Consider the following 23,446-nt stretch of genomic DNA (forward strand, 5'->3'; position numbering starts at 1 on the left):
AACCGGCCACACCAGGAATTGAACTCCCGCCCTTAGGACAGTGGATTCCGAATCTAGTGCGCAAACCAGTCGGCTAGGACGGCTTACACAAGTTTAAAATTGAATTTAAAAAAGTGCGACCTTTTGCAAAGAGCATTTTGACATAAATATTTGAACGGAGCCACTTAAAACATTCTGACATGATTAGTATCCTCAAGTATTCTCGCAATAATAAATCCTTGTATGAAGTCACACATGGAAAAACGGGAGAGTTTTTGTTTTCTCTTCTATATTGTCTGTATATCTATCTACAACCTCCATTTGAGTCTTTCAATCAAAACTGAAAATATAGAATGGAACAGTATCAAACAGATCGTGGTAACGAACTGTATTAAGGAGCGACCCGGCTCAATAGTAACCGAAACTCTAAAAAAAAATATGGAATTTTGATACCAATAGTTACATAAAAAAATCGCATTTTAATGCTAATTTTGAATATATAAGTTTAATCAAGTTTAGTCTTACTCATTAAAAGTTACGAGCCGGAGAAAATTTAGCTGATTTTAGAAAATAGGGGGAAACACCGCCTAAAGTCATAAAATCTTAACGAAAATTACACCATCGCATTCAGCGTATCAGAGAACCCTACTGTAAAAGTTTCAAGCTCCTTTCTATGAAAATGTGGATATTTGTATTTTTGCCAGAAGACCAATCACGGGTGCGTGTTTATTTTTTTTTCCAGGTGATCGTATTGACCCAGTTGTCCCAGAATGTTGCAAGAGGGCTCTTTCTAAGGGGAATTAAAAGTTCTAGTGCCCTTTTTAAGTGACTAAAAATTTGGAGGGCACCTAGGCCCTCTCCCACGCTCATTTGTTCCCCAAAGTCAACGGATCAAAACTCTGAGATAGCCATTTTATTCACCTTAGTCGAAAAACCTAATAACTATGTTTTTGGGGACGACTTACTCCCCCACAGTTCCCGTGGGAGGGCTGCAAGTTACAAACTTTGATCAGTGTTTACATAGAGTAGTGGTCATTGGGAACTGTACAGACATTTTCAGGGGGATTTTTTTGGTTTGGGGGGGGGGAGAAGTTGAAGGGGGAGGGTATGTGGGAGGATCTTTCCATGGAGGAATTTGTCATGGAAGAAGATAATTTCCATGAAGGGGGCGCTTCTAGAAGAAGATTTTCTACCATTATTTAAAAAATAATGAAAAAATAAATATGAAAAGTTTGTTAAACTGAAAGCAAGGAGCAGAACTGAAACGCTAAAGTATAGTATACTTCAGTATATTAAACTGAAACGCTAAAGTATTTTTTAGTATTTTCAACTATTTATTCTACGGCCTTTGTGATTCAGGGGTCATTCTTAAGGAATTGAGACAAAACTTAAGCTTTAGTGTAAAGAGCGAGGTATTGACGAGGGGGCGAACCCCCTCATATACGTAATAAACATACAAATATAGAAGTTCGTTACGTAAATTAATTCGTAAGTTACGTATATTTTTTACTAATGATAACGTTCGTAAAAATTAAAAGTTCTAGTTACCTTTTTAAGTAATCAAAAATTGGAGGGCAACTATGCCTCCTCCACCGCTCCTTTTTTCTCTCAAAATCTTCCGATTAAAGCATGAGAAGGCCATTTAGCAAAAAAAAAATAATATGCAAATTCCGTTTTAATTATTTATGTGCGGAGAGCCAAAATCAAAATGTGCATTAATTCAAAAACATCTAGAAATTAAATAAAAAAAACAAGTTTTTTTTAACTGAAAGTAAGGAGCAACATTAAAACTTAAAACGAATAGAAATTACTCCGTATATGAAAGGGGCTTTTCCTCTTCAACGCCCTGCTCTTTACGCTAAAGTTTGACTCTTTTTTTCAACTCTACTTTTTAAAACAGTAAAAAACTTTAGCGTAAAGAGCGGGCCGTTGAGGACAGAACAGCCCCTTTCATATACGGAGTAATTTCTGTTCGCTTTAAGTTTTAATGTTGCTCCTTATTTTCAGTTAAAAAAAACTTGTTTTTTTTATTTAATTTTTTTATAGAACAGGGTCTCAAGGGGAGTTCTGTTCCTTGTAATGTTTTTTTCTTTTAATGGAAAAATCTATTATTAAATGTTTGTAACTATAGCTCGGGGTGTACATGTAACCGAGCGCCGTGCAACTCAACTCCATTTAACTGAACCCAAGTTCAAAGAAAGAAAAAGAAGACATGTCAGGGAATCAAGCACTTTTTCGGAATTCCCAAGAACTTATTTCGTAACTGATTTTAGTGTTGACATGAAAACAAAAAAACACTATTATTAACGAATTAACTTAAAATTCGAATGAATTTTTTTCACTTGATAGTTTATCAACTCTTTTTTTATAGAAAGCGGGTTATTCAAGAGGGGGATTTTGAGCACCAGTTCAAGAGTTTTTGATTATGGAGATTTCATTGAAAGACCTTTTATGGTTTTAAATCTTAACACAAAAAACGCATTTGAGTGCTATAAGGCATCTTAGGATGTTATCACGAATTCATAAAAACGCGTAAGTATTTTTGAAGACCGCACTGCCATTCCATGGTATACAAATAACAGTTCAAATAGGGATCAATCCAAGTTTATATTTTAGTTCACCTTCTGATGACGGTCACTGTGCATGCGATCGAAATATCCAGAATTTGTATCATGGTCTTCCACTGTCTAATAAAAGTATTCATACCTATTTGAATTTTGAATTGTTAATTATAAAAAGCACTTAAAAATGAATACTAGCTTTCAGATGATCTTAAACAGCTCTCAATGATGTTCTATTGCCCTACTAGTACAAAAAAAAGACTTATAAGCGTTTTCAGCTCTTTATCAAAATTCCCAGAAATTTGTTTCGGCAATAAATTTTCATTATTAAATTGAATTTAAATAATAGCTATCATTCCTGCATCAGTAACGGTGGCAAATTTTCCTTGTGATACAGTGTTTTTTTAAAGATGTTTTCAAGGTTTTGGCGACTATGGGCCGTGATTTTTCTCTGTACTAGAGTGCAGCTATTGCTGCAACCATGATATTCAGGTGTGTTCGGGCCATGGGCATGAAAATTTTCGCTAATTTTCAAATATATATATATATATATATATATATATATATATATATATATATATATATATATATATATATATATATATATATATATCCACAGGTGGGACACAGGGACACAATTACAATGGCACGTAACTAACATGGCGCGTAACGACTTACGCGCGGGGGGGGGGGCTTGGGGGGCGCAAAGCGCCCCCACCAACTAGGTATTAGGGTGGCGCGAAGCGCCACCCCAACAGTTAGTATTAAATATATAAGAAACTTCACTACATTATCGTAAGACTTATGCATCTTGTTTATTAAGACTATCAATCTAACTTTTCAACACTGTTCCCAAGCAATCCAAGGTTTTTGCTAAAACAAGGTTTTAACGAATTTAACCTTCAAGGAGGGGGGTGTATCGTTTAGGCGCCTTTACGGGAATATCCTCATGCTAAACATAACCTCAAAATCGAAATTAGACTTGGAGAGATAAAAAAAAAACCCTAGGAAATACGGTTTGAGAGTAAAAACAAAGTTTTGGAACAAAGGTTATTTTTAATAATTTAAAAAATCCATTAAATTGAATTGTAAAAAAGAAACTAAATTTTGACTAAATCGATCTATCTTATCTGGTTATTAGTTTTAATTGTTTCTAAGAGAGGTACTGAATTCTTTATCACTTTAATGGTATCATTGAGATTTAACCAGAAGCATATCATCCTTTATGTCCTTTCATTTATAATGCTTATGTATTCATATTATATCATGATGTTACACATTACATATTATGCTATATACTAATATGCATAATATTGAATAATGATGTCATATATTTCAATAGATCATCCTGTATATCATTACGATATAAAAAGGAGTTGTTGCTTTTATTCTGAGGAAGGTAACATTGATATTAGGATATAGCACTTACTTCCAGGACTTTCCACTCTTTTGTAATGATAAGGGTTTATACAAACTTCTTTTTCTTTCGCTGAGAACGGATGCTGGCACATTTCAAGGGGTTTGAGCTCATGATGCGACTGCAAATCTGGCCATCTCCAAACACGGCAGTAAATAACATGTGGTAAACCTTTCCTATGAGATACCTGAAATTCAACATTTAAATTAAATATATCTTTTCAAAAAACTAATTAGTTAAACAGATTAATTAAAGGGTTTGTTGGAGTGGTGGCAAAATAACAGCCGTCGTTTCAAGACACCGGCACAACTTGCTCGGAAGCATCTCTGCTGTCCGCTCACTTCCGTCCCAAGCAAAAGATTTGTCAGCACAGTTCGGAACGTTTATGAGGAAAAATGAAGGTCTTTGAAAGGAGAAAATGCTGAAAAGTTATGCTTTCTCCATTACAACTTGCCCCAGTTGAACTGGACTTATTAAGTACTGTCCAGGCTAGAATTTTATTTGATTGAATTATCTTTCTAAATCCTTCCTAAATGTAAGATGGCATAATTGAGAAGGAGTAGTCAATCCTGACTTTTCTTAGTTAAAGGTAGGAACGAAGTCATAACTAGTGATAAGGGAAGAGTTGAAAAGAGATGGGTGGAACACTTCGAGAAAGTGCTAAACCGAGATACAGTTATAGGAAAAGATATAAAGGAAAATGAAAAAGTTTGTGAAAATGAAAATGAAAATGAAAATTAGCGACAGTACTAAAAGGACAACAGGTGCCGATAGTATGATTAATGAGTTTCTTAATATGGTGGCTCTGAGGTTAGAAATAAGTTACAAAAGAATAAGAATATGATTTTTGGAAAAAGGTTAAGTACAGAATGATTTTAGTAAAACGTTACTTAAACCACTGTATAAGAAAGGTGATAAGAGTGAGTGTCTTAATTATCGAGGCATTAGTCTGGTCTCTGTAGGAAGCAAATTACTTAGTAATATGATACTTTTTAGACTGAGCGCTGCTGTAGATAGAGTACTAAGAGAAGAACAGTGTGGTTTTAGAAAACGTAGAGGATTTGTCGACAAAAATTTCACTCTTAGTTAGTACATTCTCAAAATGTTCCACCCATCTTTCTTTAACTTATTCCTTATCACTAATTGTGGTCCCATTTCTATCTTTAACTGGGACTAGTCCGGATTGGCTACTCCCTTTCAATTTATTAACATGCCAGTATAATATTTTACTATTATATATTTTACTATTTTTACTATTACTACTTTTAATATTTTACTATTTTACTGGCGAAATACTTCGAGAATGTGCTAAACCGAGATACAGTTGCAGGAAAAGATATATATGAAAATGAAAAAGTTTGTGATACATTGGATGTGAAGGAAGATATGTTTTGTGAGGAAGAATTACCGACAGTGCTAAAAGGATTAAAAAATAATAAAGCCCCAGGTGCTGATAGTATGATTAATGAGTTTCTCAAATATGGTGGCTCTGAGATTAGAAATAAGTTACTAAAGAATATGAATATGATTTTTGGAAAAAGGTTAAGTACCTAATGATTTTAGTAAAACCTTAATTAAACCACTGTATAAGAAAGGTGATAAGAGTGAGTGTCGAAATTATCGAGGCATTAGTCTGGTCTCTGTAGAAAGCAAATTACTTAGTAATATGATACTTTTTAGACTGAGCGATGCTGTAGACAAAGTTTTAAGAGAAGAACAGTGTGGTTTTAGAAAAGGTAGAGGATGTGTCGACCAAAATTTCTCTCTTAGTTAGTAACTGAGAAGTGCCTTAGTTGTCAAACACTTTTGGTCCTTAGTTTTATAGTTTTCAACCACCTTTGGTCCTTAGCTTTATCGATTATGAGCAAGCGTTCGATTCTGTTGATAAAAGAGCTTTCTGCCGCGGTTAAGGTAAGAAATGAGGTTAGCAGCTGGTTTTGTATTAAATCAGGAGTAAAGCAGGGTTGTGTTCTATCCCCCTTTATATGGCTCATTTTGACGGACTTTGTATTAAGGAGCAAAGGAAAGACAATGGGAGACCACGGAATCAAGTCGAGAGGAAAAAATTCTCCTGGACTTAGATTATACTGATGATTTAAGCATCCTATATGAAAATGGGAGCAAAATGAATGAACTTTTAGAGGTTTTGTGATTCCAGGGTGCTAGAATGGGTTTGAAAATTAATATTAAGAAAACTAAGTCTAGGAATAAGTGAAGATGAAAGGATAACGTTGGGTAACGAAAAGATTGATGTTAACAGCAGAATAGACAAGGGCTAAACGGAAAGCAGGTCGTCCTCGTCTGGGATGGGAGGATGTGATAAAGAAATATTTAAAAGAAACGGGAACTTCCTAGGAGGGTGTAAAGAGAGAGGCTTTGAATAGATTGGTATGGAGGAAGAGCGTGCGTAGCTGTGTTACCCTCAGGCGGGCTGGTGCTGCGGTGAGTTGTTAGTAGTAATAGTAAACTTGAGTGAGGGGCGTATAATACACAAGACCGAAAATTCCTTCCCCCTACAGAAAATGAAAAACAAAACTTAAATAAAACTTAAATTTGGAAATCCTTATTTTCCAAGGAGGAGTAGACGCCGGAGGCATTTTTTCGCGGGGAGGGGGTATTCTCCGTGGAGAGTGTTGGGAGTAAACGCCAAAACAGAAAAAAAAACACGGAATAATTTTCGTCGTTTTAAATTTTAATGTCGCTTTTTTATTTCGTTTGAAAAAATACGTTTCTTAATTTAATTTCGTTTTTAACAGTGTTGCAAATTCAAACTGTAGGGATTAATTCGCCCCCGATCCTTAACATTCCATGCAAGTACAGAGGTTGAAAGATCTTATTCTAATTCTGGGATGTATATGATAAATGCCGTGGCTCTTTTACAAACGAAAAACATAAAAGCACAAATAAAAATTTCTCTGTCATCAGAAGATAAACTTATTAGTCGTTAATCAGTCTCCGGTTAAGCTCGCATCATTAGAAGACTTTATTTCTGCTTGTCTTAAATATTGATTAATAAAAAAATTCAACAAAACAAGTTTTTCAAAGAAAAGTAAAGAGCTATGATAAACCAAAAAAGAATCGACATAAAGTCAAATAGTTTTCCAAACGTAAAACCACCACAAATCACCATCAATAAATAAATGGAACATAAAACGAACAGAAATTACAAAAAATAACTGAGTTGATCTCAAAATGATCAGGTACTAAGATGAGTTGGGCTAAAGACCCCAAGGTGTTCTAAATACCAGAAAATAATTTGCACTTTGAGTTATTCAGCCGAATAGTATCCGAAACTCTGATAAAATGGAGTTTTGATAACAATATATACTTTTTATGTTAATTAAATAAAAAAACAAGTTTTTTTGAACAGTAAGCAAGGAGCGACATTAAAACTTAAAACGAACAGAAGGTATTCCGTATATGAAAGGGGTTGTCCCCTCCTCAACGCCTTACGCTAAAGTTTGACTCTTTCTCAAAACCCTACTTTTAAAGCAATAAAAAACTTTAGCGTAAAGAGCGAGGCGTTGAGGAAAGGACCACGAACTGTTTGATTCTAAGGATATAAAGTTAATTATTTTTAATGTTATCCATCAAAAGGTATGAGCATGAGAAAATTTACCTGATTTTCAAAAAAGCAGGACCCCCCAGAAAAAAAAGCGATCCAAACAAAAATAACGCCATCAAATTCAGCAGGTCAGCAAACTCTACTGTGAAGGTTTCAAGCTCCTATGTACAAAAACTAAGAATTTTGCATTTTTTGGCAGAAGAAAGACCACAGATTTTTTATGTGTTTTTCTTTTCTTTCGTCAATTTTTTTCAGGATTGATCGTATTGATCTAATGGTCCTATAAGAACAGAAAGCAGTTCTTTTGAACAAAAAACAAAAGTTCTAGTGCCCTGTTTTTTTTTACCAAAAAGATTGGAAGGCACCTAGTCCCCTCCCAAGTACATTTTCTCCCTAAGGACATCCGATAAAAATTTTAAGATGGCCATCTAATGCAGCATAGTTGAAAGTTCTACTCTATTTTTTGAACAAATGGCTATCTCAAAACTCAAAACAAAACAGCAACAAAGGAAAATTAAAACCCAAAACGAACAGAGATTATTCCGTATATGACGGGTTGGCCCCTCATCAATATCTTTCTCTTTACGCTAAGACTGTTAGCACTTTTAAAAAAAGCTTCCTATTCTAATTAAACACCCTCTGTGTTTCAGTAGCCGTTCTTAAAAAATTGGGGCAAACAGTCAAACTTTAGTGTGAAGAGTAAGGTATTGAGGAGGTGCAAGCCTTCGTATACGGAATAATTTCGGTTCGTTTTGAGTTTTTATGTTGTTCCTTTTTTGAGTTAAAAAAAACTTGTTTTCTTTATTTAATTTCTGTTCTTTTTCTCAAATAATGCAGATGAGTCTGGTTCACCCTCCCTCAAGAGTAAATTTTCATAGAAATTTCAATCAAACGTAAAGTACTTTTAAAGTTAGCACTTTCAGTTATAGTAGTATATGCCCCCGTTGAACCAACTGATGGAGATACTAGTGACTCAGATGAATTTTACTTACAGTTACAGGAGCAAATAGACAGGGTACCAGGTAGAAATATGGTGTTTTTGCTAGGAGATTTTAATCCCCAGGTTGGTAGAAATAGGGATATATGGTATCCTAGCCTAGGTAAATTTGATGTAGGAAAAGAAAACAGCAATGGCTATTGGCTTTTGCAATTTTGTATGTTAACAACCTAGTTATAACCAATACGGTGTTTGGTCACAAAATGGCCCATAAGTTGACATGGTATTCATGTGATAGGAAGACAGCAAACCTTATTGATTATGTTATTGTAAACAGAAGACTAGCAGGATCAATACAAGATACTAGGGTGTATAGGAGTGCTGTTATTGATGTTAAAAGTAAAGATCACCATCATGTAGTGTCTATGGTTAATTTAAAGCTGAAATTTCGGAAGGGTAGCTCCCTCCCGGAAAGTTATGATGTTGGTAGACTCCAGGATGAAAATTCGAGAAAAAACTTCCAGGAACAGTTGAATACTAAACTTGAGAAATCAAAATTTGATAATGTAGAAGATGGATGGAATAATTTCAGAAAAATAATTTGTGAAGTTGCTGATGGTGTCCTAGGGAATAGTGCTAAGACTGCAACTAGGAATATTAGTGAAAAAGTTTTAGGTTTAATAGAGAGTAGAAGGGGTTTGTATAAGAATTATCTGAGTGATAGGTCGTATGAAAACGAAAGGAATGTAAAGAAAGTGGAGAAAGCATTAAAATATTAACTAAGGAGATGTGAAGTGGAGGCCATGGATAAAATTGCTGAGGATCTGGAAGATGCGGCTAGACGGCATAATAGTAAAATATTATACTGGCATGTTAATAAATTGAAAGGGAGTAGCCAATCCGGACTAGTCCCAGTTAAAGATAGAAATGGGGCCACAATTAATGATAAGGAATAAGTTAAAGAAAGATGGGTGGAACATTTTGAGAATGTGCTAAACCGAGATACAGTTGCAGGAAAAGATCTAGATGAAAAAGAAAAAGTTTGTGATACCTTGGATGTGAAGGAAGATTTGTTTAGTGAGGAAGAATTAGCGACAGTACTAAAAGGATTAAAAAATAATAAAGCCCCAGGTGCTGATAGTATGATTAATGAGTTTCTTAAATATGGTGGCTCTGAGGTTAGGAATAAGCTACTGAAGATTATGAACATGATTTTTGAAAAAGGGGAAGTACCCAATGATTTTAGTAAAACCTTAATTAAACCACTGTATAAGAAAGGTGACAAGAGTGAGTGTCGTAATTATCGAGGCATTAGTCTGGTCTCTTTAGGTAGCAAATTACTGAGTAATATGATACTTTTTAGAATGAGAGATGCTCTAGACAAAGTTTTAAGGGAACAACAATACGGTTTTAGAAAAGGAACAATACGGTTTTAGAAACGGTAGAAGATGTGTCGACCAAGTTTTCACTCTTAGGTTAATAATTGAGAAGTCCCTTCGTTGTCAAACATCTTTGGTCCTCAGTTTTATCGATTATGAGCAAGCTTTCGATTCTGTTGATAGAACAGCGTTAACAAAGGTCTTATCGTTATATGGTATGCCAGAAAAATACATTAAAGTGATTTGTGCTATGTACGAGAATAATACTGCTGCGGTTAAGGTAGGAAATGAAATTAGCAACTGCTTTTGTATTAAATCAGGAGTTAAACAGGGTTGTGTTCTATCCCCCTTTATATGGATCATTTTGATGGGACTTCGTCTTAAGGAGCACAGGAAAGGCAATTGGAGACCATGGTATCAAATGGGGAGGAAAAACGCTCCTGGACTTAGATTATGCTGATGACTTAAGCATATTAGATGAAAGTATGAGCAAAATTAATGAAGTTTTAGAGGTTTTGCGAGTTCAGGGTGCTAAAATAGGCTTGAAAATTAATGTTAAGAAGACTAAGTCACTAAGGCTAGGAATAAATGAAGATGAACAGGTGACATTAGGTAACGAAAAGATTGATCAGGCTGGGAGATTCAGTTACCTTGGTAGTATTATTAGTAAAGATGGTGGGAGCAGTGAAGATGTTGAAAGTAGAATAGCTAAGGCTCAGGGTGTTTTTCACAGTTAAAAAAAAGTTTGAAAGAATAGAAAGATAAGTCTGCAAACCAAGATTAGAATATTGGAAGCTACAGTGATGACAGGGGTCAAATATGGCTCTGAAGCATGGGTACTCCGAAAAGCACATGAAAATTTACTAGATGTTTTTCAGAGAAATTGCCTACGGATTGTTCTGGGTATCCGGCTGACTGACCGTATTTTAAACACTAGGTTGTACGAAAAATGCGGTTCAATCCCGCTTTCTAGGGCTATAATGAAAGAAAGGTTGAGATGGCTAGGCCACGTTCTACGTATGAAGGATGACAGATTACCGAAAATTGTCCTTTTTGGCCAACTGACTGTGGCTACACGGAAAGCAGGTCGCCCTTGTCTGGGTGGGGAGGATGTCATAAATAAAGATTTAAAGGAAAAGGAAACTTCCTGGGAGGGTGTAAAGAGGGAACCTTTAAATAGATTAGGTTGGAGGAGGAGCTTGCGTAGCTGTGTTGGCCTCAGGCGGCTTGGTGCTGCAGTGAGTTATTATTATTAGTAGTAGTAGTAGTAAAGTACATCCCCCATCCTGAAGTTCCCATCAGACAGTTCCATCCTCGCTAAAAAAAAAAGCAATAATCTTTCAAAATTACCTAAATATTTTTTTTATTAGGCTCTTTACCCACCTGGTTGGTTGGTGCGCTGGATTCGGGATCTCGTCTGAGAGGACGCGGGTTCGAATCCCAGTGTACCCAATTCTTCAGTTTGGGACGGGGGTCAGTGGTGTGACTCTGTAAGCTTAGTCAGAGTCGACCCAGCTCTAAATGGGTACCTGAAGAAATCTGGGGAAGGTAAACAGGAAGGGTGTGCGAAAGCACAGGATGGCTGGCCCCCAACCCCCCATTGCACTTCCTGGCTGAAGGGCCAAGAAACGGAGATCAGCACCGCCGGTACGGACTGTAAAGTCTAATGCCGTATCCTTTACCTACCTTTTTTTACCTTTACCCACCTGTTTATTCACAATTTTATTAAAATCTTCTCTTTTACTTTCATGCTCATCTTAACTGTCGTATTTATTATTAGTGTTGACCCTCAACACACTTGGATAAAGATCAGGCGATAATCCAGTGAACAATGATGCGGCAGATAAGCTAATTAAAGCGCAATAAATATACAATGGCACGAACTTGAAACCTGTATATTGCATTTGAAATGTCCACCGAAATATCACCCTCACCACCGTGGATATGGGCGTTTTCAATAGATATCACTCGCCAAGTGCATAAGTTCTTCGGGAGCACATCATAAACACACAAGTGACATAGGCTATATATATATATATATATATATATCTATCTATCTAAAAATAAGTTGTCTGTCTGTGGATGGATCAGGTGACGTCACCTGAAAAAACTGGATCAGGTGACGTCAAAACTGAAAAAACTAAAAAAAGGCAAAAACTACAAAAAAAACTAAAAACTAATAAAAAAAATAAAAAAGCAAAAAAACTAAAAAAACTAAAAAAAGGCAAAAACTACAAAAAAAACTAAAAACTAATAAAAAAGCTAAAAAAACTAAAAAAACTAAAAAAAGACAAAAACTACAAAAAAAAACTAAAAACTAATAAAAAAAATAAAAAAAATAAAAAAGCTAAAAAACTAAAAAAACTAAAAAAACTAAAAAAAGGTAAAAAACTAAAAAAACTAAAAACTAAAAAAAACTAAAAAATAGGAAAAAACTGAAAAATAAGCTAAAATAAAGGTAAAAACCAATAAAAAACTAAAAAAAAAACTGAAAAAACTAAAAAAAGGCAAAAACTACAAAAAAAAAACTAAAAACTAATAAAAAAAGTAAAAAAGCTAAAAAACTAAAAAAACTAAAAAAACTAAAAAAAGGTAAAAAACTAAAAAAAATAAAAAATAAAAAAAAAATAAAAAAAAGGAAAAAACTGAAAAATAAGCTAAAATAAAGGTAAAAACCAATAAAAAACTAAAAAGAAAAAAAGGAAAAAGCTAAAAAAAATTTTCATCTAAAAAACTAAAAAAAACTAAAAAAGGTAAAAACTAAAAGAACTAAAAAAGAAAAAAATAAATGACGAAACTCAAAGAGAAAGCGACCAGGACAAAAGGAATGTTCGATTAGCAATCAACAAAGCACCGGGACACAGGGAGTATAAATGACGACCAGGACATAAGTAAAAAAAAAAAACTATCTATCTATATATATAAAAATAAGTTGTCTGTGGATCTGTGGATCGTGGATCAGGTGACGTCACCTGAAAAAACTGGATCAGGTGACGTCAAAACTGAAAAAACTAAAAAAAGGCAAAAACTACAAAAAAAACTAAAAACTAATAAAAAAAATAAAAAAGCTAAAAAACTAAAAAAACTAAAAAAAGGCAAAAACTACAAAAAAAACTAAAAACTAATAAAAAAGCTAAAAAACTAAAAAAACTAAAAAAAAAGGCAAAAACTACAAAAAAAACTAAAAACTAATAAAAAAAATAAAAAAGCTAAAAAACTAAAAACTAAAAAAAACTAAAAAAAAGGAAAAAACTGAAAAATAAGCTAAAATAAAGGTAAAAACCAATAAAAAACTAAAAAAAAACTGAAAAAACTAAAAAAAGGCAAAAACTACAAAAAAACTAAAAACTAATAAAAAAAGTAAAAAAGCTAAAAAACTAAAAAAACTAAAAAAAGGTAAAAAACTAAAAAAAATAAAAGCGACCAGGACAAAAGGAATGTTCGATTAGCAATCAACAAAGCACCGGGACACAGGGAGTATAAATGACGACCAGGACATAAGTAAAAAAAAAAATTAACAAAACTAAAAAGAAGGTAAAAAGTACAAAAAAACTAAAAAGAAAAAAAAAACTAAAAACTAATAAAAAAACTAAAAAATCTAAAAATCTAAATAAACTAAAAAAGAAAAAAAAGGAAAAAAATAAAGGAGAAAAACAAAACTAAAAAACGAATGTATATACAGACCGGTACACCGGGATACAAATGACGACCGGGACACAGGGAATATAAATGACGACCGGGACACAGGGACACAACTACAACGGGGACACCGGGGGAAACAGGGGGATATAAATGACGACCGGGACAAAAAAACTAAAAAGAAAAAAAACTAAAAACTAATAAAAAAACTAAAAAATCTAAAAATCTAAATAAGCTAAAAAAGAAAAAAAAAGGAAAAAAATAAAGGAGAAAAACAAAACTAAAAAACGAATGTATATACAGACCGGGACACCGGGATACAAATGACGACCGGGACACAGGGAATATAAATGACGACCGGGACACAGGGACACAACTACAACGGGGACACCGGGGGAAACAGGGGGATGTAAATGACGACCGGGACACCGGGACAGGGAATGGTCGATTAGCAATCACCATCAACAAAGCTCAAGGGCAATCATTAGAATCATGAGGTATAGATCTGAATACAGATTGTTTTCCCATGGACCATTATATGTTGCATGTTCAAGAGTCGGTAAACCTGACAATCTATTTATATGCAAAGACAATGGGACAGCAAAGAATGTTGTATATTCGCAAGTTTTACGTAGTTAAAACCATATATATATATATATATATATATATATATATATATATATATATATATATATATATATATATATATATATATATATATATATATATATATATATATATATATATATATATATATATATATATATATCTATCTATATTCACAGGTGGGACATAGGGACACAACTACAATGGCGCGTAACGACTTACGCGCGCGGGGGGGCTTGGGGGGGGGCGCGAAGCGCCCCCACCAACTAGGTGTTGGGGTGGCGCGAAGCGCCACCCCAACAGCTAGTATATATATATAAATCAAATTGGATAAATCTGCAGCTCATATTGTAATATATAAATCCAAAACCACAACACATAAAAGTCCAGCTCAAGTGGTATTAAATTCTTATCGAAGCTAACACTTAGGAGCTTTTTAGGTAATTAATCATACAAGTTTCACATGATGCAGAAATTGCCAAGAGCAACACGTATTTTTTTTTCATAACGTCATACACATCAGAAATAATTTCTTAGACTGCACGCTGTCTTTCTATACACAATTAAAATGAAAAAAAAAATACAGAAAAAACGAATATAATTTCTCAAATAAGTCCTGACTAGGTAACTAAAAAAAACTTTTTTTCTAATAAGAATAAAAGTCCAAATATTTCGGCTTAACGTCCACAATCCTTTATCAATGGAAAAAAAAGATAAGAAAAAGACCAAGCAAACTAACAGAAAATAAACAAAACATATAAAAAGGAGAAAATACAAACGCTATACAAAAAAAGATGATAAACAAAATAAAAACTCACATCTCAATGACATCTGGTAGGATATCTAGCTGGAACTTTTTTTTGTCATTTTTCCATTATCTTACTGACAAATTTTACTATATTTCAGATATACATCAGATGATGACAAACAGTTTGAGGAGTACTCATTTGATCACTATTACTTAGATCTAGTTCCCATTTTTCGTGATGACAGATAAAAGAGCACCAAACTACCCTTTATGGATAGTTTTTACCCCCAGCATACTGTTTCCTTGCAGGAAAACCAAATATAATGCATAATTCACCTCCAAACCATGGGTAAAACTAAAGGCACACGTTTTTTAATGCCAAATAATTTTGTAAGACATCTTGGAAGTATTTTGAATTGGTTCAAACATAGCCTTTCTTTTATTATAGGCCTAGATCGAAGTTGCTCAGACTTTGTCTTAAGAAGCACACAAATGTGCTTTAGTTGGACTTCTCAAGATGTTGTTTAGATGACACATTACGGACAGCACTTAAAATGAACTAAAGAGTAATAACAACTTGAAAGCGCCCGTTTCAGACCCCAAGTTATTGGAGATACTCAAGTCCAGTCATAGGGGTAGTTTAAGGAATCTAATCTTCCCTGTCCCTCACCCAGCAATGAGCAGTTATGTAAAGGAGGAGGACAAAAATTAGAGAATTTTCATAGAACACACGTTATTAAAAGTTCAGAAGCATACTGTATCCTCAAATATCTGGCTTTTACCACTCAAATGTATTTTTCACAAATATGCCTGCGGATGTGAGAAGAGACCTCAGATACACTCTGAGATTTAATATGCACACCTGTTGCAGGCATAAGGAAAAAACATCAGGTGTTACAGCCCTGTGAAGTGTATAAGCAGGTTTGATCCATGAGTCACAGGACAACACAAACAACAATAAAATAAATATAAACTATAAAACAAAACCAGGAGTGTTGCTCGACAACACAATAAGAACCTTTGACTTACTTGTAATCTTCCATCAAGACTTCTGGGTATGGTAACACATTTACTGGGTTGACCAGGACAGGAAAGTGCTTTCTCAAGATCTTCAAGAGCTCCTTTATTTTTCTTTAGCTTCTTTACTAAAGCATCCACAGCCTTTTCAGCCCATTTTTCTTCTTCATCTCCCTGCTTCCAACCAAGTAGCTTTTTTACCGCTGGACTTGTAAAAGTGAACAGGGAATTTAAAGCAGTCATGTTTCTGCTCCTTAAATATAATATTAAAATTAAAAAAATAATAATACAGAATTAAAAAATAAAATAAAACCAGCAATAGCAAGCTTCAAAAGAGGTGTATACAAGGTATCCTAGGAGGGATACTGCAAGTTTTCCCAGGGAGCTTCTGGGTGGCAACCATGATTTCCCTGTAGGACAGTAGCATTGTCCTACAGGAAATCTCTCTCCTGGTCTATTATTTGCTCTCCTGGTATCACCTCTTCTTCTGCTTCTGTTCATGTTAACGAGCAAGATACTGACCACATGACAATTTCAGCGACATTTACGATGGATATTGATCTATCGGAAACCAATTGCTCGCGAGAAAAATCGAAGTGGTTTGAAAAAAGTAATTGGAGCAAAGCCAATATACCGCACTATATCTCTACCTTGACAACCCTTCTTTCTACCATACGTGTTCTATATCATCTTCTTCAGCGCCAGGTACCTACGAATGGTAAAGCCGATATTGACTGTTATTATAACCAACTTGTAATGTGTATGAAAAGGGCAGAAGAAGCTGCCGTACCTCGACAACGTATTCGTAAAAGAACACAAAAACCTATCTGGTCAATGGACCCTTATTTAAAGTCGATAAAAAATAAAGCAAAATTATGGCTACAGATATGGAATGAATGTGGTCGGCCAAGTTCTGGGTGTGTCGCTGATATCAAACGTAAAACTAAAACCAATTATAAACGTTATCTTAGGTCGGCACGTTACCGCGGTATGGATTTCCCTATAAGTAGGGAGGATTGGCGAAAAGTGATCAATTCTGACAAGATAAATGATGAAACTACGACAAGTAATTGCCTTCCAACTTCAGCTTGGTATAAACATTATTCTTCGATTTTTTCAATGATTAATTATTCAGTGCATTCTGTGTATACTCGCCTTCTTACTCCCCTCTTTAGTACAACGTTTTCGCAACGCCATATAGTGCCCATATCTTTTTCTTCCGTTAAAATTAATGCTGTTAAAAGTTTAAAATCTAATTCAATAGATAAGGATGGTATTTCTAAGATGCATATGCCGATTGAATGCACCCCCCTTATATCTCACTTTCAGCTTCTTTTTCAAATGTGTCTATGTATATCATACGTACCTGAGAGTTTTCTGTGTGGCACTGTTTCGTCAATTTTAAAAAGGGGAAGGTCACCGATTGATTGTTCTTGCTATCGACCTATTACTGTATCTTGTAATATTAGTAAGGTTTTTGAGTATATCCTTCTACCATTTTTGACTAAAAATATTATTGAGGATGAGAACCAATTTGGTTTTCGGAGTGGGGTGGGTTGTCAGCATGCGCATAAGATTCTGTCTTCTCTATTGGCTGATAATTCTTCCAAGGGAAATAGTCTTTACATTTGTGCTTTGGATCTTTCGAAAGCGTTTGATAGTGTGGTCCATAGTCAGCTCATTTTTTCCTTGTATAATTCCGGGGTCAATCTCTCTATTATAATGCTTCTTAGGTTTTGGTATTCAAATTCGTTTCTTCAATTAGAATCTGCACCAGACACTATTATAAGAATGCGAAGAGGTGTTAGGCAGGGTGGTGTTCTGTCCCCTATGCTTTTAAGTTTTGTATTTCTAGTGTGTTGGCTAAGATTTCAGGTACATACCTTTCTGGTCTTGCGGATGTTTCTTATCTTGCGTATGCTGACGACTTGCTTCTGATTAGCCGTTCCAAAAAGGGTCTTTCCAATATGGTCTCTATAGTTTCTGATGCCTTCTCTGATATTGGCCTTTCAATTAATATAGATAAATGTGAGTTTCTTCCCTATAACTGTATTACTGCTACTCCCCTTCACTGTAATAACTTCACTATCCCGCTTGTTGATTGTATTCGTTGGCTTGGTATCTCTACTACTAACAACCTTTCGAGCTTACGTCAGCGTACTGTTTGTGATATAAGTAAAAAGATTCAGATTGGTTATGCAAAAATTGTTGCAAATAGAGGGAAGTATAATAGAAGTGCGCTGGCTAAACTTTATTCTACTTTTTGTAATCATTCTGTCCTTTATGCTTCAGGTCTTTTCCCCCTTCTTAATAATGGTAATTTAAAAAGAATTCGGATAAATTATTTCAAATTTTGCATATTTCTTCTGTATCTTCCACCTTGGACAAAAAACCGGACTCTTGTTAAAAAATTCTCAGTTCCTGACATAACTTTAAAGTTGGAGATTCTTCACAGACAACTCTCCAGTACAGCTTCTGCGCGCCTATCCCCTCACCACCGTCTTATCTGTTTTTTTTTTCGTTGACCTTGTGTATGTATTTGTTTTTCTCTTTGTGTTTTTTGAATTTCATTTTTTGTGTGTATCTAATGTTCATTTTTTTTCATAGTTCGTTATTTTGTGTGTTTATTTAATTTTTTGTATTAACGTAAAAAATTTCTATTGTCATTACTTTTCATTTTTTGTATGTTTTGCTTTTTTTGTGTGTATTTAATTGTTTGTACTCCACATTTTAATACTATAGTGTTGTTGTGGGTAAGAAATAAATTATTATTATTAGGATTAGGATTTAAGGTATCTATTCCGTCAAAAACAAGCAATTTTGCAACAAACTTGCAACTGTAACTTGAGCCTGACAAAAAAGATACATATGCACATGTTAAACATAATAAACATAAGCATATACTGCTTATGTTTTGTAGATATGTTACTGTGAAAGCCTGAAGTCTGGTTAATGAACATTCACTGGTAAATGTCTGAAATTCCTTTTTCTCTGATTAGATTCAATTAGCTTTTTCAGTCTTATGTGAGATTTGATGGTAAAAGTTAAAGTTAGGCTGGGTTAAACTAGTTTATAAATCTCGGAAATGGCTTAAAAACCTAACCTAACCCAGCTGTAAGTTTTACCACCAAACCTTGAATAAAAATAAAAAAGTTGATTGGCAACATTGACTAATCCAAGGAGAAAAAAAAGAAGGAATTTTGGACATTCACTGGTGAACGTCAACATTCACAGTAACATTTTAATACTATAGTGTTGTTGTGGGTAAGAAATAAATTATTATTATTATTATTAGGATTAGGATTTAAGGTATCTATTCCGTCAAAAACAAGCAATTTTGCAACAAACTTGCAACTGTACAAAAAAGATACATATGCACATGTTAAACATAATAAACATAAGCATATACTGCTTATGTTTTGTAGATATGTTACTGTGAAAGCCTGAAGTCTGGTTAATGAACATTCACTGGTAAATGTCTGAAATTCCTTTTTCTCTGATTAGATTCAATTAGCTTTTTCAGTCTTATGTGAGATTTGATGGTAAAAGTTAAAGTTAGGCTGGGTTAAACTAGTTTATAAATCTCGGAAATGGCTTAAAAACCTAACCTAACCCAGCTGTAAGTTTTACCACCAAACCTTGAATAAAAATAAAAAAGTTGATTGGCAACATTGACTAATCCAAGGAGAAAAAAAAGAAGGAATTTTGGACATTCACTGGTGAACGTCAACATTCACAGTAACATATATGCAAAACATAATCAACCTGTTGTATATATACTAATAATTTATGTTTTAAAGACCCTTTAAAATAATGATTTATTTATTCTCTCAACTCAATTTTGCATTCTTCTTCAAGATTGCAAAATTCAAGTTTTCAAGTTTTTTTTCCTTTTTTTTTTCTTTTTCGACCCTGGAATTTCACTTTGGCCTTTCAGGGCTTGTGGCTGCATTTTTTGGAAACAAATATCTTATCAATGCATTCAGCAAGCCAGAATTAAAAGATTTCTTGGATTCTTTCTTAAAGAGCTAAACTTGCTTAAAAAAGAAAATTGTTCATTTGATCCCCCAAGTCCAACCCAATTATCTCCTTATGAATTTCCTTTATTTTTTGAACTGTTTTGCAACTGGTGACTTTGTATCAGGTGATTTTAGCAGTGGAGGTTCATGGTATTTTTATAGCAATCATTTTTTTTTTCACAAATTTCAACAAAGGAGACCATACTGCAAGCCCAATGGAAGGCATTTAAAGTGTACCCATATGAATACGATTGAGATTATTGGATTATTAGTGTAAAAAAGGAAAAAAAAGCAGAGACAGAGGAATTTGTGAAAAATGCAGGCCTGGAATATCCCACCTAATTCAGTTTTGCAATAACATCTTCTTTGCTGAATTAATTTTTTTATGTGTCTTAAGCAAGCTGTGAAATTTTATTGACAAAGGCACACATGTAGACATATTTTTAGCTAGAGGGGTCATATATTTAGTGGTGAGATACAACTTCAAAAAATGGACAAATTATATGGAATATTTTCTGTATACTTTTGGAGTGAAAATTGATTTTAAAGATGAGTTGACTGTATTTTCAATTATTTAAGCATCTGTTATTGTGTAACTAGCTGATTGACTAAAACATATCATGATTGGGTCATGCCTATGAAAGTGCGCCTTGTTTACATTATATGATTTTGATTTAATTTACACTACAGAGGAAGTTTTGAGTTCTGATTATGCATGATAGTAATAAATAATTTATTTTGCAGTTGCTACTGTTAAAATGCCAAGGACATTAAAATAAAAAAAATTCTTGTCTCTGGACCCATTTTAGGCCTATACACTGAACAACAACAATTTTTTAAGATTCTTCTTTTAGTCATTTCAAAATAGCGACATTTTTTGGATGTATCCCATCTTCAAAACAGAGACATTGACTCAAAAAACTGAATCAATGCTTTTTTTGCCAACTTTGGGATTTTTTCTGGACAAACATAAAGTTTCTCAAAGCAACTAAATAATTTCTTCTTATCATTTTCAAAGGGCACACATGTGACTCAGACTATAGTAGCTTCTTTTTCAAATATACAAAGTGGAATACTAACTGGATGTGATTAAAACATAACATTTGTTTATAAACAATTTAAAGACTCGAATTTATAGCAATCCAATTCCATAAAATTTGAATTTATAAATATTGCTCTCAATATTTTTTCTGACATCTACAGAAAAATATGCATTTTCTGTATAATAAGCTTTGCAGTAACCTAATGATAGCAAAAGGCAAAACATTACAGATTGTTTTCCCTTAATATTTCAATTCCTAATTTTCTAATTGAAGCATTGTGTAATTAAATTTCTTTTCTATCATTTTTGCAGAAGAAAGACAATCAGTTATTTTGGTTTGATTTTTCCATTTACTATTGTTATGTTATAGCAAAATATATTGCATAGATGCATAGAAAACATGCACTTGAATATTGACATTAGGAAAACATCCAGGATTTGAGAATAACTTTTGTAACTTGAAATGCTTATTGAATTAAATGGTACACATGTGGAATAAACTAATGCCTATGGAATATATTACTTTAAAGCAATAGATTTAATAAAGGAATTATGAGTTTTTAACTAATTTTTTAGCTTTATGTCAGAGTCTAAAAACTATGAACAAGATAATAAGATACATTTTAGGGCCCCATTAAGCACTTAAAATGGAGTTTGCCCAAGAAGCAATTATTGTATTTGCAATGAGCATTAAGTAACAAGACAGTGGTGTCTTAATTTTCTTCCTAACTAAATTATATGAAAATGGAAAAACTTACTGAAGTTACATTTTAGTACCCTATTAAGAGCTCAAAATGGAGTTTTCCCCAGAGACAGTTATTACATATGGCAAGAGCATAGACAAGTCATCAAGTGATGTATTCACTTTCATCCTAGCCAAATTATATAAAAAGAAAAAAATGGTAAATTTTCTAATTAACTTAAATGTCAGAGTTTCAGAAAAAAAACTTTAACCTCAGCCCCCCTAAAATGCAATAAATACCCTGAATTGTATATATGTACTGAGTTCTGTATATGTCATTATTTTCTTCAAATTGATTTAACAGTTTGTCAAAATAATGAACAATTCATTGCATAGCTTATATAAAATACAGGGTATACATTTGAACATTAGATGATGGGTTAAAGTTCATTCCTGACATAAACAAATGTTATATTTGGGTTCAGGATAAAATTCTTGTTCTAAAGGTATGCCTATTTCTTAGTTATCTCATTAGTGAGTTAATCAAGAATTACCTAAGCTGGCTACATTTTAGGGTCCATTAAGGACTCAAAATAGACTTTGCTGGGGAAGCAATTATTATTTATTTATTAATACACTAAACAGTAAGCAATAATGCTTGTCACTTGACACAACACAAGAAATAAGCTAATTAGCAATACTTAAAAAATGTCAGAAGAAGAAAGAAGAAGAAAAAAAAGCAACTCACATCCAAAACTCATCACTCATAAACTCAAACAAAAACTCATAGCCAAAAGATCAACCTATAACTAATAACTAAACATAAAAAACTCCCAAATAGAAAGGTTTCTCCACTAAAGAATGTTTAAATATCTGCATATTCCCAGCTTCCATGACTTCAACAGGTAGACTATTCCAAGGTGAAATAACCCTAGTGGAAAATGAACACTGCCCTATTTTCTTATTTGATTTTGGAGGGTACAGTTTGTAATGGTGTCAGGAAGTTTTATGATAGTGACTGTGTTTGAAAAATAAGTCAAAATCTAGGTTGTCTACACCTTTAATAATACAGAACACATTGATAAGGTCACCACAGCACCATCTGAAATGTAATGACGGAATACAAAGCCTAGAGAGTTGCTCTTTGTAGGGAAGGTGTTGAAGGTAGGGAATCATCCTTGACACCCTCTTTTGTACCTTTTGTATGCAAAGCTCATCCACTATATTTAAAGGAAACCAGACAGAAGTGTTATACTCAAGAAGTGGGCAAACAAGAGACTTGTAAAGCAAAAGAAAATCTCAAAGAAAGAATTTTCTGAAACTTCTCTTCAAAAACAATGGGTGGTAATTTGCATTTCTCATGATTGCTGAAACATGCTTATCAAACTTTAGTTGGGTATCAAAATGGATACCAAGGCCTTGCACCATTTCTTCAGAAGGGACATTTGTACCAGACAAAATATATATGTAAATGGGAAGTATTGTACAACCATAATGTGAAACAACACACTTAGACGGATTTGCAAACATGGGATTGAATTCATACCACTGAGTCAGGGAATCCAGGTCCTTTTGCACAAGTTATACATCTGTTAGATATGTCATGGGTAAGTAGACTTTCACATTGTTAGCTAACAACTTTAAAATGAATGATGGCGGAAGAAGGTAATTCATTAACAAATAAACAGAATAAAACAGGTCCTAGGCAACTGCCCTGGGACACCCCACTTATTACTTCAATTGGAGATGATATCACCTCCCCAACAACTACCTGTTGAGCACACTCCTTTAGATAATCAGGTATGAATGAAACTGTTCTTGGTCCTAGGTTGTATATAGCACATTTACAAAGAAG

At 33.8% G+C, this 23,446-nt stretch overlaps 1 protein-coding gene across 4 annotated transcripts in view; it reads right to left on the reverse strand.

Moving 5' to 3' along the window:
• Nucleotides 1-23,446, reverse strand: part of LOC136031489 (protein mothers against dpp-like) — a 68,760-nt gene that overhangs the window by 40,988 nt on the left and 4,326 nt on the right. For all 4 annotated transcript variants that reach the window (XM_065711132.1, XM_065711131.1, XM_065711133.1 and 1 more), the window contains exons 2-3: nucleotides 15,861-16,101; nucleotides 3,970-4,144 (exon numbers count right to left, since the gene is read on the reverse strand). In XM_065711132.1, coding sequence (XP_065567204.1) covers nucleotides 3,970-4,144; nucleotides 15,861-16,091 — 406 coding nt within the window. In that variant the 5' untranslated portion in view covers nucleotides 16,092-16,101. The remainder of the gene's footprint in view (nucleotides 1-3,969; nucleotides 4,145-15,860; nucleotides 16,102-23,446) is intronic.

Source organism: Artemia franciscana, chromosome 9 (assembly GCF_032884065.1).
Source record: "Artemia franciscana chromosome 9, ASM3288406v1, whole genome shotgun sequence".
NCBI lineage: Eukaryota > Metazoa > Arthropoda > Branchiopoda > Anostraca > Artemiidae > Artemia > Artemia franciscana.